This window comes from Carlito syrichta, unplaced genomic scaffold, assembly GCF_000164805.1.
Source record: "Carlito syrichta isolate Samal-C Ts95f unplaced genomic scaffold, Tarsius_syrichta-2.0.1 Scaffold287916, whole genome shotgun sequence".
NCBI classification, from domain to species: domain Eukaryota; kingdom Metazoa; phylum Chordata; class Mammalia; order Primates; family Tarsiidae; genus Carlito; species Carlito syrichta.
The window spans coordinates 452,529-467,250 of NW_007232012.1; the positions used below are offsets into that span (position 1 = coordinate 452,529).

Here is a 14,722-nt window from a genome sequence, read left to right on the forward strand (position 1 = left end):
GCCACTGCAAGTCTAAAATATAGTTTAAGACAGAATTTATTAGAGAAAAAGAGGCATGCTTAAGGGAGACCGTGGGGTCTCTTAAGAGAGGGCACGTGCTTCCCTTTGACAAGAAGTTTGTATATTTTTTACAATGATTAAGCAAACTATGAGCTAAGAGTGGAGGGCTACAGGTATCTGATCACAAGTTTGATTACCATCTTTCAGACTTAAATTCACAAAGACCTTCTAAGTAATTAAAGTCACTGCCTAGCTAAGTTTGAGTTTTTCTTAGAGCATCATGTCTGTGTTTTGTGTAACTCCCTATTATCCTGTGATTTGCTGGGCTGGTAGATCCACATTCCAGTCTGCAAGGTGGTGGTCAGATCTGGTATGCCTGGCCAGTCAGGTGAAGGTCATATACTGATAAGGAAGATGTCTGAACAGTTACACTATTTTTAACTTAAATCTGCCTGCAAGAAACTTATCTTTGTCTAGACTGCTCTAGCTAACCTGCCTCAGTCCCCAAGCATTTCCTTCCCCTCCATTCTTTCTTATCATCCTGTTCTCAATTGCCCTTTGGCGAACTTAGTAGCACAAAGATACCTCAGAGAGGAAGAGGTGTAGCAAACATTTAGACAATATGTAAACTCTCCTGGAGAGAAACACTAAAGGTGGTATTACAGACTCCACCAATGTAAGAAAACTAAGACTTTGGAAATAATCAAATTACATTGATTTAATTTAATTAGAAAACATAAATCAAGCACTTAACAGAGGGGTGGCGCACAGCAGCAAATGGTAATTGTGGTGTAAGTGTTAGTATGAAAGAGACAAAATAGAGCAAAGAAAATCCTGGGAATCTCCATTTTCGTATGCACAAATCTTTAATAACACATGGAAAATGCAAGCCTTTTTCTGACTGGTGAATTTGAGAAAGTTCTAGCCCTTTGGAAGAAACAGCAGAACAGCTCCCTCAGTGCAGCTTTTACCCCACAATTTGTTTATTAGCAGGTTTGGGGCACACTGGGAGACAAGAGAGACTGTTGAGGGGAATCATCTTTCACATGGTGCTTTAGCCAAGCCCTTGCTGGAAGGGATGTCAAGAATCACTAAACCAGTTCCTGCATTATTTAAGTGAAGCAACCAGGAGCCCATGGGATGAAGTCTCTTGTCTCTGTAGTACAGCTTGTGTCACGCTCACGTTTCTCATGAATAAGTGGAGATTATAATAGTTTGTTCACACAAACCTCATATAGAGATTGTGAAGATCCCAGGATTACATTATAAATTATTTAGACCAATTTAGGGAACAATTTGGGCAAGTGTGGAGAAATCCTCTGAGGCCAGAGTGCCAGGTATTGAAACACAATTTCAAAAGATAACTTACATACAAGGAAGCTCAGATTGAATGTTAAAGGCGTATTAGCATATTTTCTACAGGGCTTCGTATTCAATAAATATAGATGATGTAAATACAATCAACCCTTGATTATCCATGCTTATAAAATGATAATATTAATAAATTAAAATTATTTATATTTGGAGTGCATTGTATGCATTTTTTAAATAACAGATACTCTTTTTAATTTATGTTACTATGTCGATGTGAAAATTAATTTCCAGTTTCTGAGCTTTTCTGGTCCAAAGAGCAATTACTAAAAGCACAATGAGGTCAAAAGTAAAGTTTGCTTCAAATAAACCAAAAAGTTTACAATCCTACAAAGACGATTGAGATAAGACTATGATATTTTGTAAAAGTCAATACTCTCGGAGGAAATAATAGACTGTCAAGCTCTTCAATACTTGTACCTGACTCTAACATAGATCTGCAGGGATTTTTGACCCAGAAATAGCATGCAAGGAATCATAGAAGAATATGGACCAAAGTGAATGTTGACTAGAAATATAATTTAAATATAGATCTTGTTTCTTGAAAAGGCATTATTCTGAGGATCATAAAATTTGACCAATATTTTATGTGTTCTGCATCATTTTCTAATACCTTTCTAAGATAAAAGATAGTGGCTGATATTATGCCTTGTGATTTCTACCCTGTTAGTTCAAACTTCTATTTACCTATTTTTATTACATTTTCCCCCTATTTATAGTCAGATCTCTCTAATTGGATTAGTACATCTCCATGGTTAAATCAGAGCTGCCCTGATCCAATTTAAAATGCTGTAACGAACCACTGTTTGAAAGAACACAGAAGTCACTACACTCAACTAATATGGTACTCTACTCATAGGAGGTGGGATACTTGATAACGCGTATCGATGGTCTTTGATTTGTGACTCTGCCTTATCTAGTCTTCTTTCCTCCAACAGCTGTCTGAAGGCATGGCCACCCAACAGACACTTCATGGCTTGCAACCCTTCACTACCTACTCCATTGGAGTAGAGGTCTGCACATGCTTCAACTGTTGCAGCAAAGGCCCGGTGGCTGAGCTGAGAACTCATCCTGCTCCACCTTCAGGACTGTCCTCTCCACAAATCCAGGCGCTGGCCTCCAGGACAGCCTCTTTCCAATGGAGTGTCCCTTTGTTCCCCAATGGTGTCATTCAAAGGTAGTGGGTCAGGCAGAAAGATGAATAAACTAAAACAAGACACGCATGTAGACACAGGACTACCCAGCACTCCCTAAGGAGTACTTGCTTATTGGACAGCTATCTATAGCAAAATAGACAAATAAATTGATTTGAGTGGTAATGTTACCTGCAAAGTGTTTAAATAATTAAATCAACTAATGATAGAAAGGTGAACAACAAAATCATCTCTACATCAAAAAGAAAATGCAATGCATTTGTATTCATTGAATGAACATACTCCTCTTCATAGTTCCCTGGAATTTTTCATTCTATAGGGTTTTCCTGGAACATAAAAAAACCTCCATGGTTAAATCAGAGCTGCCCTGATCCAATTTAAAATGCTGTAACGAACCACTGTTTGAAAGAACACAGAAGTCACTACACTCAACATAATCTGGAGGGGAAAAAAAGATTTTCTTTATTCTAAACAGAGAAGGACAATTCATCACTCACTCTCCTCTTAAAAGAGAAATATCTTATCTCTACCAAGAAGGATTAGTAGTTGCTGGTTAAACAGTAATGTGTGTGGAGATGGTGACTTCTCTTATCATTTCTCTGGTTATTTCTGCTGCTCATTTCCAACAGCTTTAAATAAAATGTTTCTGAGAGCAGTTTCCTGCAAATGGACATTATAAAGAGCTTGTAGTTTGATAAAAACAAAATGTCTCCTCACAAAATAGAACCCATTTTAAAGAGAGAGTTAAACTAAATCCATTGCCTGTCTTCACTGTAAGTATCCATTCTCATTTTAGCTATGAGCTCCAACTCTACATGGCTTGCCCCCCCGAGTCAGCCCTACCCTGTACTTCCAGCCAAACAGAGACAAGGTACACGGGGCCAGGGCAGAGAGCCAGCATTGAAGGTCTCCAGCCTTATACCACCTACAAGCTGAGAGTGGTGGCACACAACGAGGTGGGCAGCACAGCTTCCGAGTGGATCAGCTTCATCACCCAAAAAGAATGTGAGTAGAAGTGGCTGTCACTGTAAGCCAGAGAGATAAGAGGGTAGTCAGGAGAGGCTTTCCTGAAAACCAGGGAAAACCACTTTTTTGAAATGATAAGGCAAGTTTTCAATTACATTGAATACTACTGAAATATTAAGATGATTACTGGAGAAAAACACCTACTAGATTTAATAATATGGAAGTCAAGGGCAACTTTATGAAGATTTTTCAGGTAGTTATAAGATATAAAAGTCAATTTGGAGGAAGGTAAAAATGAATGGGCAGAAAGAAAGTGAATAAATACTTGTAGACCATTTATATTTATTTTTGCATTATTTTATTTTAGTACTATGGGGTACATATGAGCATAAGTAAATTGCGTGCAGGTGAAGTTTGGACTTCTAGCAGGCCCTCTCTCCCCCTGACAGCAGACCTGGTACCCAGTGTGTTGCTGTGTGCCCCATCCCACCTCCCTCCATCCCTCCCTCCCCTAGCAGTGTCCAGTGTACTTACAGACCATTTTTAAAAGAAGTTTTGCCACTCCTTTTATTTTCAAATTACATAATCTCTAGTATTTCCGGAAAACATTGAAATACCGCACTATTAGGAAAAATAAGAGGGCAACCAAGTGCAGAAAAGGGCAGTCAACTAATTAATTAATTAATTGGAGGTTTCCTTACATTTTTGTTTTTTTGTTTTTTTGTGGTTTTTTTGAGTTGGAGTCTCACTCTGTCACCCAGACTGGAGTGCAGTGGCCGCTCCCGGTCACCGCAGCCTCGACCTGCTGGGCTCCGGCGATCCTTCCACCTCAGCCTTCCAAGTAGCCGGAATTACAGGCATGCGCTACCATGCCTGGCTGATTTTTTGATTTATTGTGGAGATGAGGTCTCGCTGCCCAGGTGGGTCTCGAACCCGCGGGCTCAGGCAATCCACTCACCTCAGCCTCCCAAAGGCAGGGGATTACAGGCTGAGTCACTGAGCCCGGCTGTTTCCTTACATTTTTATAAACTATAGTCACGTATCACTTAATGACAAGGATACATTCTGAGAAATATGTCGTTAGGTGATTTAATTGTTTGTGAACATCACAGAGTGGACTTACACACAAGATGGTGTAACCTACTACACACCTAGGCTATACGGTATAACCCGTTGTTCCCAGGTTACAAACCTGTACTGCATGTTACTGTACTGAATGCTGTAGGCAACAGTGAGACAATGGTAAGTGTTTGTGTACCTGAACATAGAAAAATGTACAGTAAAAATACTATATAAAAGATAAACGGTGATAAACCTGTACAGTTTAGCTCCATTATAATCTTATAGGACCACTGTTGTACATGTGATCCATCATTGACCAAAATGTTGTTATGAGATGCATGACTATAATTCTTTTCAGATTTTATAAGGTACATATTTCTATTGTTTAAAAATGGCAAACACAAAAAGTATTAAGAGTAAAATAAGTACTTATCAGAACCAGCTACATAATTTGTGTGTGTAGTAGAAAGTGAAAATATGCATTCCTTTGTTTAAAAACCATTAAGAATTCCAGGACAATGACAGAGTATCAAACTAAGCCCAGGCCTCTTCTATGTGAGGGGCCTGTGCAAACTGCACAGATCACATACTCAGGAAGCTGGTCCTGCTTATAATCCCCCCATCCGGAGGCAACCCACTACTAATATTTTGATCTAATTAATTCTTTTAATCTCCTTTTCGTGTATAATTTTTACTAAGTGTCTGAGATCATACTGTAACTAAAATTTCATCTTCTGCTTTTAATACTTGACATTATTATATTTGTATTTCCCATGGAATTAAAAAAAAAAAAAAAAACTCAGCTGGACTCGGTGGCTCAGGCTGTAATCCTGCGCCTTTGGGAGGCTGAGGTGAGTGGATTGCCTGAGCCCCCGGGTTCGAGACCCGCCTGGGCAGCAGCGAGACCTCATCTCTACAATAAATCAAAAAATCAGCCAGGCATGGTAGCGCGTGCCTGTAATTCCAGCTACTCGGAAGGCTGAGGCGGAAGGATCATTGGAGCCCAGCAGGCGAGGCTGCGGTGGCCGGGAGTGGCCACTGCACTCCAGTCTGGGCTACCGAGTGAGACTCCAACTCAAAAAAAACAAAAAACTCTTTAGCCACCCAACTTAATGGCTATCCTATATAAATTAGTTGATCATTTCAGTTGTTTTTGTTATTACCCTTTTAAAAATGTGACAATAAAAATCTTTGTGAATAAATCTTTCTTTGATTCTTAAATTTCAACAAATAGAATTTACTGCACAAAGTATTTTATTAGTTTAAGCTTTTGGATACTTATTTCATGTTCGCTTTATAGAAAGATTATATCTGCTTATTAGCTCACATAAAATTATCTATGTGGCATTGAGTATTAGACCCATTTTTAAAGTAAGAATTGTGTATTCATGAAAGACCAGTGTCTCACAAAGGACCTTAAAGTGTCTGAACAACATGGTAGGATGTTAGAAATAGATCATGTTTAGAGAGGACTTGTTTGCTCTGGCACTATTGAAATGTACAAGTAATCCTTGCAATAATACTTATAAGTATTATTATTATTATCCAAATTTATAGCAAATTTAGGCAGGACTGTGAACTGCACACTGTAATCCCAGAATGTCATTCACATAGACTATGATCGGAACTGAGGCTCCTGGAGTCAGACTATGAGGTAGCCTTAAATTAAGACCAGAGCTTTAAGTAACTTGGCCAGTTTCCACATCTAGTAACATTACTCTAAACTCATGATCAAGGAGCTTAGTGGCACCCTCAGTACTACTATGTTTTCCTAATCAGTTAACTTCCCTACCCTATGTAATCAAATTTCAAACCTTCTCCATCCTCAAGCCTCCCACTGCATCTCACCCTTTCTCCTCACACACCCGCAACTGGCTCCCATCTTTCCCTTTATTCTCTTTAGAACTCCTTGCCTTGTAATTCACCAGGGAAAGAGAAGTCACCAGTCAGTAATTTGCTCCCCTCGATCACTGACAAACCTACCTGCATTTGCACCATTCCTGTCAGTGACAAGGAAGGGGTGGTTCTTCTGTCTGAAATAAACCTGTCTCCCATGCTGTCAATGTAATCACCTTCACTACACATCATCCCTTATCTAGCCTTAGTCTTCTGTGTATCCTATTTAGATTCAAATTTGCTTCTCTCTCTCTAATATTAAAGCAAAAAAATAAGCTCCCCTTCCCCTGTGGTGACTGTTGACTCTCTTCTCCCTCACAGCAAAACTTTTCTAAAGAACGGTATACACTTGCTTTGCCTATTTTCTCTCTTCCCATTTACTCTTTAACTTCCTCACCACTGGATGAATATATCTTCCTAAGTTTGCCCTTGACCTCCTTATTGATATATCCAGAGGCATTTTTCTCCAGGAGTCACCTTCATTGACTTTTCAGTAGCATTCAATGAAATTGAACCTTTAATCCCTTTTTAAAAAATGGTTTTTCATTCATTTTCATGACAAACTTGTGGTTTTTCTTCTACTTCTTTGGATATTCAATTTTAGTCAACTTTGTTGATTGATCTTTCACTAACCAAGTGTTTCAAGCCTTAATTTTAAACTTTTTCTCACTGCCTTTTCCTTCCTGTCTCTACCCCTACTTTTCACCTCCTTTCCTCCTTCCTCTTAGGTGAATACATTTACTCCAAGGCATTGCCTCTAAAAGCTGACCTCCTACTCAAGGGATCACCTTCTACTCAAGTCCAGTATTTTGAAATCCATACCCCCATATCCAGCTTCTCACAGATGTTTCCCTCTGGATTTCTCATAACTGTAATAATCAACATTGAACCCCCCCACTCCCAAACAGAGCTTCTGTCTTTCCTTTTGTAGCTGTGCCTCTTCTAGTCCTCAGTTCCTCAGTTTTCATCTCCAGCACTGGGCACGGTGTCTTAGATTCCTATTGCCTGTCGCTTAATGAATGAGTGAGTGTACCTACAACTTTGCATGTTCTTTTGTTGGCACCACTCAATCAGCATTCTTTGTCACCCATAGCATAATTAAAGCAAAATGTAATGATTCTTAATGGGTGTGTCTGATTTTGTAATCTTATTCACAATATATCTATATTCCAAGTTTGCTCATTATTCCCATGTTTTGGTGGGTATAACCCAGAAGGCCAGAGAACAGTTAGGTGAGGTTTTCAGGTTATAATTAATTCTCTTTTTAGTCATGAAGCTTAGCTTTTGCCAGATATTTTTTTCTTATGTTGAAAGAACAAAGTGAACAGATTTGAGGTTTCCTTATTTTCTGTTCTTTCTCATTGGAAAAGTGACTGAAAGTTGGACTAGCACCAAAGAAGAAAAGGTTCCCTTAACCACTACTGGATCCACAGATATGGAAAAATACAAGAAATGACTAGTATAATATGGATTTCTAATTACAATTTATACTACTTTTAACTCATTATACACACTGGGAAGGAGAAATGTAGATGAGAGAACACAAACCAGAAGAGAATTTAAAAATAGTGTGTGCAGTTTTATATACATATGATCACATATACACTCAGCAAAGGGTCTAGAGGGGCCTCCTCTGTCTAAATTACCCCTTCAGTAGAAGAGAGAGGTAATGTGTAAATTTTGACCTTCTCAAGAGAAAAATAGACTGATGTGAAGTGCTTGCCAATTTCCATGGTGTAAGTAGCTCACCATTGCCAATTTCAAGTTACCAACATGACAGCTCTGAACACAGAGTTGGGAAGAGGTGGGTTGTGGCGTATCATTATATAAAGTTATCACAATGAATGTAAATAACCTTGAGCATATAGATAATAGTACAATAGTGTGAAATAATGAAAAAGTTATGAATTTTGAGTATTACATTTTTGTAAATATAATTTGTTTATACAATTTAATTTTTAATGTGGCTAGGTTTAACAACTGATTCACAAAATTCCTGAATATTTAACAATTGGAATAATCTAGCTTCAACACAACACTGAAGAGTGTCCATAAAGTGAAATTAGTAAATTGTGATGCTTTAAATAAACGTGTACTGATTGTAACAAAGCAGCATGGGTTTGGGGGTCAAGTAGGCCTGGATTCAGATCCTTGGTCTCCTACCAGCTATTGACACTAGGCAAGGTATTTGACCCTCTCTAAACCTTAGTTTCCTCATCTGAAAAATTAGAAACTTACAGGATTATTTTGAGGATTAAATGTAAGTCAAATACTAGGAGCACAGTTGACTATTACCATTTTCTCAGTCTTCTTGGGGAGGTTACATAAACCCGTTATTCCTGATACTTTTGATTGTGTACTCTTTTTCCTCAGGAAGGTCTATAAATCCTGGAAGATAAGTAAGACTCCAGTCTTTCCATTTTCTTACTACTTACAAGCCTTCTTTTTATTTGTGCTGTGTTGATAAAGAGGGAAAGTGGAAATCTATTAAATTCGGATGTTATAACCTAGAAAAGTTATAGACAAATATGACAGTGTATTCCATTTTGATACTAGGCAGGATGTGTATAGGAAAAGCACAGAGATTCAAAGGAGCCTTCATAACTCTTGCTTTGGTATTTGCAAATAATTTTCCTTATAGCTTTATGAAAATGTCTTATTTGAAAGACAAGAATCAAATGTATCTTTATGACTGAATCTTATGATGACAAAAACATAATTATTCCTTATTTTGTTATATTTCCTAAATCAACAACAGATGGGCTTTTTAAAGAAGAAAATTATATCAAATGTATTCTCACCACTCATTCCTTTTTTTTCTTAAAAGCTAGTTTAGTATATAGATGAATCTTAATGCTTTTACAAAGTATTGATTATTTTGGAGAAAATGAGAATTCATGAAATAAATCTCTTCTGACTTGACAATATGATATGGTATCCTTTTAGTTTTTTCTACAAAAAAAATTATTCATTTAAAAGACAAGCCTCCATTAAAGATTTTTGTTTCAATTTGTTTTGGTAAGGAGTTGAAAAATCAAAGGGAATGTGCCGCGAAATGAACACAAAGTTGCTTCTATGTCTGATATAATACTTAGAAGACCTGAGCTTGATTATATACTAATGTGCTATGCTATTGATTGATTAGTCAGGGCAATGAATTATTATACTTGAATTGCTGTTTGCAAGGCTTTTTAACTATCTGAGAAAACAAACTAACGGTTTGAGAAAAAGCTTTAAAAATAAATGGGTGCCAAAAGGACATAATTCACCATCTAAGCAGTTTGGTTTGGAGAAAAAAAATATATTAACTTCATCTAGTCCTTGGGGCTTAGTAGCAATAAATATTGATTTGATATGAAAAATAGCTATCTACTGTAGTTAATAGTGTTAAGGATACTTTACCTGTTAAAAGAGGGAAAATGCAACAAAATATGAGCTCCAGGGTTATGTTGGTGAGCAGATCCATTGTATGTTAATAGTTTTATTTATAAAACACCACTTTCTATTGATTTTTTGGGGGAAAGCAGGTGCAAAGTTGCTGTGGAAGCATTTCACACATGTTGCCATTGTTTTTTTGTTTTTTTTTCCACCCCAACTCTGGTTATTTTGTGGCACTAAGGATAAAGCCAAGGGTTCTAGCAATGTCAGTATTGGTTTTGTTTTGTTTTGCTTCTCATATTAAAAAAAAAAACACATACATGCACCCCCCCCCAAAGAAGTGACTTCTTTTTTTTTTTTTTTGAGTTGGAGTCTCACTCCATCACCCAGGTTGGAGTGCAGTGGTAAGCTCACAGCCACCCCAGCATCGACCTGTTGGGGTCCGGCGATCCTTCTGCCTCTGCCTTTCAAGTAGCTGGAACTACAGTCACGAGCTACCACACCCCATTAATCTTTGATTGATTATAGGGACAAGGGCTCACCAAATTGTCCAGGCTAGCCTCAAGAGTGCAGGTTCAGGCAATCCACTCACCTGGGTCTCCCAAAGTGCTGAGATTGTAGCCTGGGCCACCAAGCCCGGCCAGAAATGACCATTTTTAGAGCGTATCACTTTCTCCCAACAGTGCCTCAGTACCGAGCCCCATTTTCGGTGGACAGCAACTTGTCTATGGTGTGTGTTAACTGGAGTGGCTCTTTCCTCCTGAACGGCCCGCTGAAGGAGTACGTGTTAACCGATGGGGGACTTCGCATCTACAGTGGCTTTGACACCACCCTCTACATACCGAGGACAGCGGATAAAAGTTAGTGTCTGACTCATGTTGTTCAGTGTGGAAGGAGCTCTGGTACCCAGGTTTACTAGATGTTCAGTCGAAAGGTGGCCAGCAGATCGTCATTATTCAAATGTCTCTGTTTAAGGGGAAGTGTCTTGTGAAAAAGTGACTGTTCAGAGAAAATAAGGTTTTCTTTCCTTCTACTTAGCTGCCTGAAGTTATTGTAGGTATAATGCAGGAGACAGTGCTTGCCTCCAGGGGACTGAAGAGTCCCCAAGAGGGAACAAGACCTGAGGGTAGGTTGTGGTCACAAGAGAAACAGAACCCACACATAGAAAATGAATATCCTAAAATGATACATTTTTAGGGATGTCAAAGATTTTCTTGATGTATCTTCACTCTCCAGACAGGGTCCTATCAAGCAATGATCATCTCCAACTCTTAAGGACTCCAAGTCAGGGGTTTTCTTAACCTCCATTGGTATCAGTCCCTGAAAGAATAACCCAGGCCAGGCGCGGTGGCTCAAGCCTATAATCCCAGCACTTTGGGAGGCAGAGGCAAGAGAATGGCCTGAGCCTACAGATTTGAGACCAACCTGGGCAAAATGGTGAGACCTCATCTCTACAATATATCAAAAACTTAGCTGGGCATGGTAGCAGGCACCTGTAGTTCTGGCTTCTTGGAAGGGGGTGGAAGGATCGCTGGAGCCCAGCAGGTCAATGCTGGGGTGGCATGAGCGTGCCACTGCACTCCAGCCTGGGCGATGGAGTGAGACTCCAACTAAAAAAAAAAAAAAAAACAGAATAACCCTTTCCTGTAAAACTGAATCCCTGCTCCCTGTTTAGTTATATGCCCTTTTACTCTTGTATTTCAATTGAAATGAGAAAAAGCTTTACAAGGTCCCATCTTCTAGTGATCAGCATGCTCACAGGGTCAATAGATATTCAGCCATTTGATGCAGTCTGGATTTGCACAATCAATTAATTAGTGAGTATTTTAGGTTACTTGAACATACTATTTATTTTGGCTACAAGGTAGAGGTAAGCAATGAGCTCCAGCATTACATTTATAGTATTTGAAGCTTAATGACATCTTTACAATGAATCAGGTACACACAGTTTGTGGTCCCTAGGCAGCTTGTTGTGATAGGAGGGTGGCTTGATGGTTGGGAGATATAACTGTCGGTATGACCTTGTAAGAGTCACTTTTCTCAGGTTCTGAACTATTGGAAGAGTAATTTAGACCATGTGATTTTTAAGATCCCTTTTGAGCTCTCCTGTTCAGCAAACAACTCTGGGTCACTTAGTGAAATATCCATCTGTAAGTTTTAAGGGAAGGGTTTAAACCTTTTGCAGAACAAGATATACTTTGTGTATTATCCTTTACTCCTCTGATAATTCTTTTCCTTTGCTGGATAAGCTCTGATCTGCTTTAGCTCAATTACTTATAGGTATGCTATTATTACACATTAGAGCCTTTTTTTCTTGATAATTTTTAAATTAGAAATAAGTTTGCATATTAGATGAAACTTCACAACTTGTTCTGGAAGCTTATGTTTAAACTTGTTCATGTTATGATACATTGCTCTTTTAAAAGTATGCTCCCTATTTGTAGTTGGTGAGTGAAGAGTTATTTACTAGTTATTCTTTGTGTCTAGTCTTCTTTTTCCAGGTCATCTGCACTACAGAAGAAGGAAGTGTTAAGACACCATTGATCCAATATGATACCTCTACTGGATTTGGTAAGCATTTGATTCATATTTAGTGTAGCACCTACTCGTTTTCTTCAAGAAACAAGCGTATGTTTGTTTATTCATACTTGTGCTAATGTAGTAGCATAGACTGCATGGAAGAAATTGTGTTATACGTTGTCAGAAAATTCTTGAGAAGTCCTCAGGGAACTGACATTAAGCGAGAAGTTAGGCTATATTTGGCTTAAAGTGCCAAATCATTGGACTGTAAATGTGGAGAAGACCAGGGAGATCAGGCTCAACTCCTCTCCTAACACAAATCCTGCCAACAAAGTGTTGTATGACTTTGTGTTCATAAACATGACGTACAGAGGAAATCAGAGAAAAGAGATTGAACAGGAGAAAATACTCAGTCAATCCGTATTGATTATAATGCTAATATTCTGGATTCAGAGCCTAAGATGGTATATTTGGAAATTTCTTTTTGTTTTTTAGTTGGAGTCTCACTTTTTGCCCAGGCTGGAGGGCAGTGACATCCTCATGGCCACTGCAGCTTCGACCTACTGGGCTCAGGTGATCCTTCCGCCTCAGTCTTCCAAGTAGCTGGAACCATAGGCATGTGCCACCATGCCAGGCTAATTTTTTGATTTATTATAGAGACGAGGTCTCACCATGTTGCTCAGGCTGATCTCAAACCCCTGAGCTCAGGCAATCCTCTCACCTCTGCCTCCCAAACTACTGGGATTAAAGGCTTGAGCCACCATGCCGGGTGGAAAATTTTTACCTTACACCCTCTGTAAAAGATTATAGTTGACTGCTAATACCAAGTAATTTAATAAAAGAGATAAAATTGTAATTTTTAAGGAGCATCTTTTAAATTGAGTTCTACCTATAATTTTTGAATCTAAAATTTGTGACATTTTACAATTTCAAAAAACAAATGAGAGAAATGCCAAATCTTTTCCATTAAAACAAATTTGGGACTGAGATCTTATTTTAAATTCCAGTAATGAATGCTATGTCAGATTTTCATGCATATATAGTTTTTTTTTAATAATCACGTTGACACACAGGTAAACATACATATTGTCATCAAGAATCATTTTCAGTTTGTAAAGATAATACAGTAATATTCTATGTTTCTAAACTTTACATGCCTAGTTGTTATATAAAATTTCTTACAACACCCAACACAATTCCTCCCACATAGTTTATTTCATTTTATTTAATAGCAGTAGTGAGATAGAACAGACCTCATTAGTATTCTTTCAGCAACACTAGTGTTTCCACAAGGGGACAAATGGAGGGCTTGGGTATGCAGAAGTTTATCCAGAAATGCTTGGCAAGTTTGTTCCTAAGATGAGAACTCGAATGTGGTTTTTCTATTAACTCCTGGCACAGGACTATTTCTTTAGCAATGGTTCTCCAATTTTAAGTATGCATAAGAATCACCTCAGTGCGCTTGTTTATTAGAGTTTCCCAGGGCACTGGTAGAGAGTCACCATCAGAAGGCCCTAGGAATCTGTTCTTCACATAAGTCCTGCCCAGTGATTCTGACACATGGGTCCAGGACCACACGTCGAATAATACCACAAAACCAAGATTGTTCCACCTTCTGAGTCCCACCAGCCTAGTCTCCTTGATCAATGGGAAGTATCCATAGCTGTCGTTGGAGGCAGGCAATCAACAAAGAGGGATTGACTTTGACACTGGCTGCAGGTTGGGTTCTTCTTTGGATCTGAGGCCCCGGCATGAGAGTTCCATCCCTTGAAGATGACCCTCCCATGTGATGCACAAGTGGAGGCCCTTAAAGTGAAAGGGCACTTTGAAAAGAAGAAAGGGACAGATAAAGAAGCACCATCCTGATTCCAAGCTCTTCATAAAAGAGGAGAAATCTCCCGTTGGATCATGAATACGAATTGAGGCTTCCATTGTGTCTGGAGGCTGGGCTCTGGGCAGAGCAGAGAGAAGGAGCTCTGAGGACTGCACAATGTTGTGGCAGATTCCAAGATGTGCTGTCCAACTAATATCTATAGTCAGTTCTAATTTTTATGATACAACTTTTAAAACACTCTTGTTCCCTTGCCTGAAGGCAGCCTCCAAGCTGGAAAGTGGCAGAGACCTCATTTTCTTCTGACTGTTTGGAGGGCTATTTCCCTTTTGAGGCTTCCCTAGGGCCGGCCGCCCTCTATTCCCCCGGCGTGCTCCTGAGCAAGGGGCCCACTGGGCCCATCAGATCAGTTTCTGGAGTTACAGCCAGAGTGATTTCCTCACTGTGTCACACACAGAGGAAACAACTCTTTTAGTGTATAACCATGGTTTGTTCATTTTTTTTTTTTTTTGAGTTGGAGTCTCACTCTGTCGCCCAGACTGGA

At 38.9% G+C, this 14,722-nt stretch overlaps 1 protein-coding gene across 1 annotated transcript in view; it reads left to right on the top strand.

Moving 5' to 3' along the window:
* The window catches only part of LOC103255181 (usherin), a 465,104-nt gene that overhangs the window by 441,482 nt on the left and 8,900 nt on the right, over window positions 1-14,722 (top strand). The window contains exons 46-49 of the mRNA XM_008053149.2: window positions 2,310-2,548; window positions 3,322-3,530; window positions 10,511-10,687; window positions 12,315-12,398. Of these exons, the coding sequence (XP_008051340.2) occupies window positions 2,310-2,548; window positions 3,322-3,530; window positions 10,511-10,687; window positions 12,315-12,398 (709 nt within the window). The remainder of the gene's footprint in view (window positions 1-2,309; window positions 2,549-3,321; window positions 3,531-10,510; window positions 10,688-12,314; window positions 12,399-14,722) is intronic.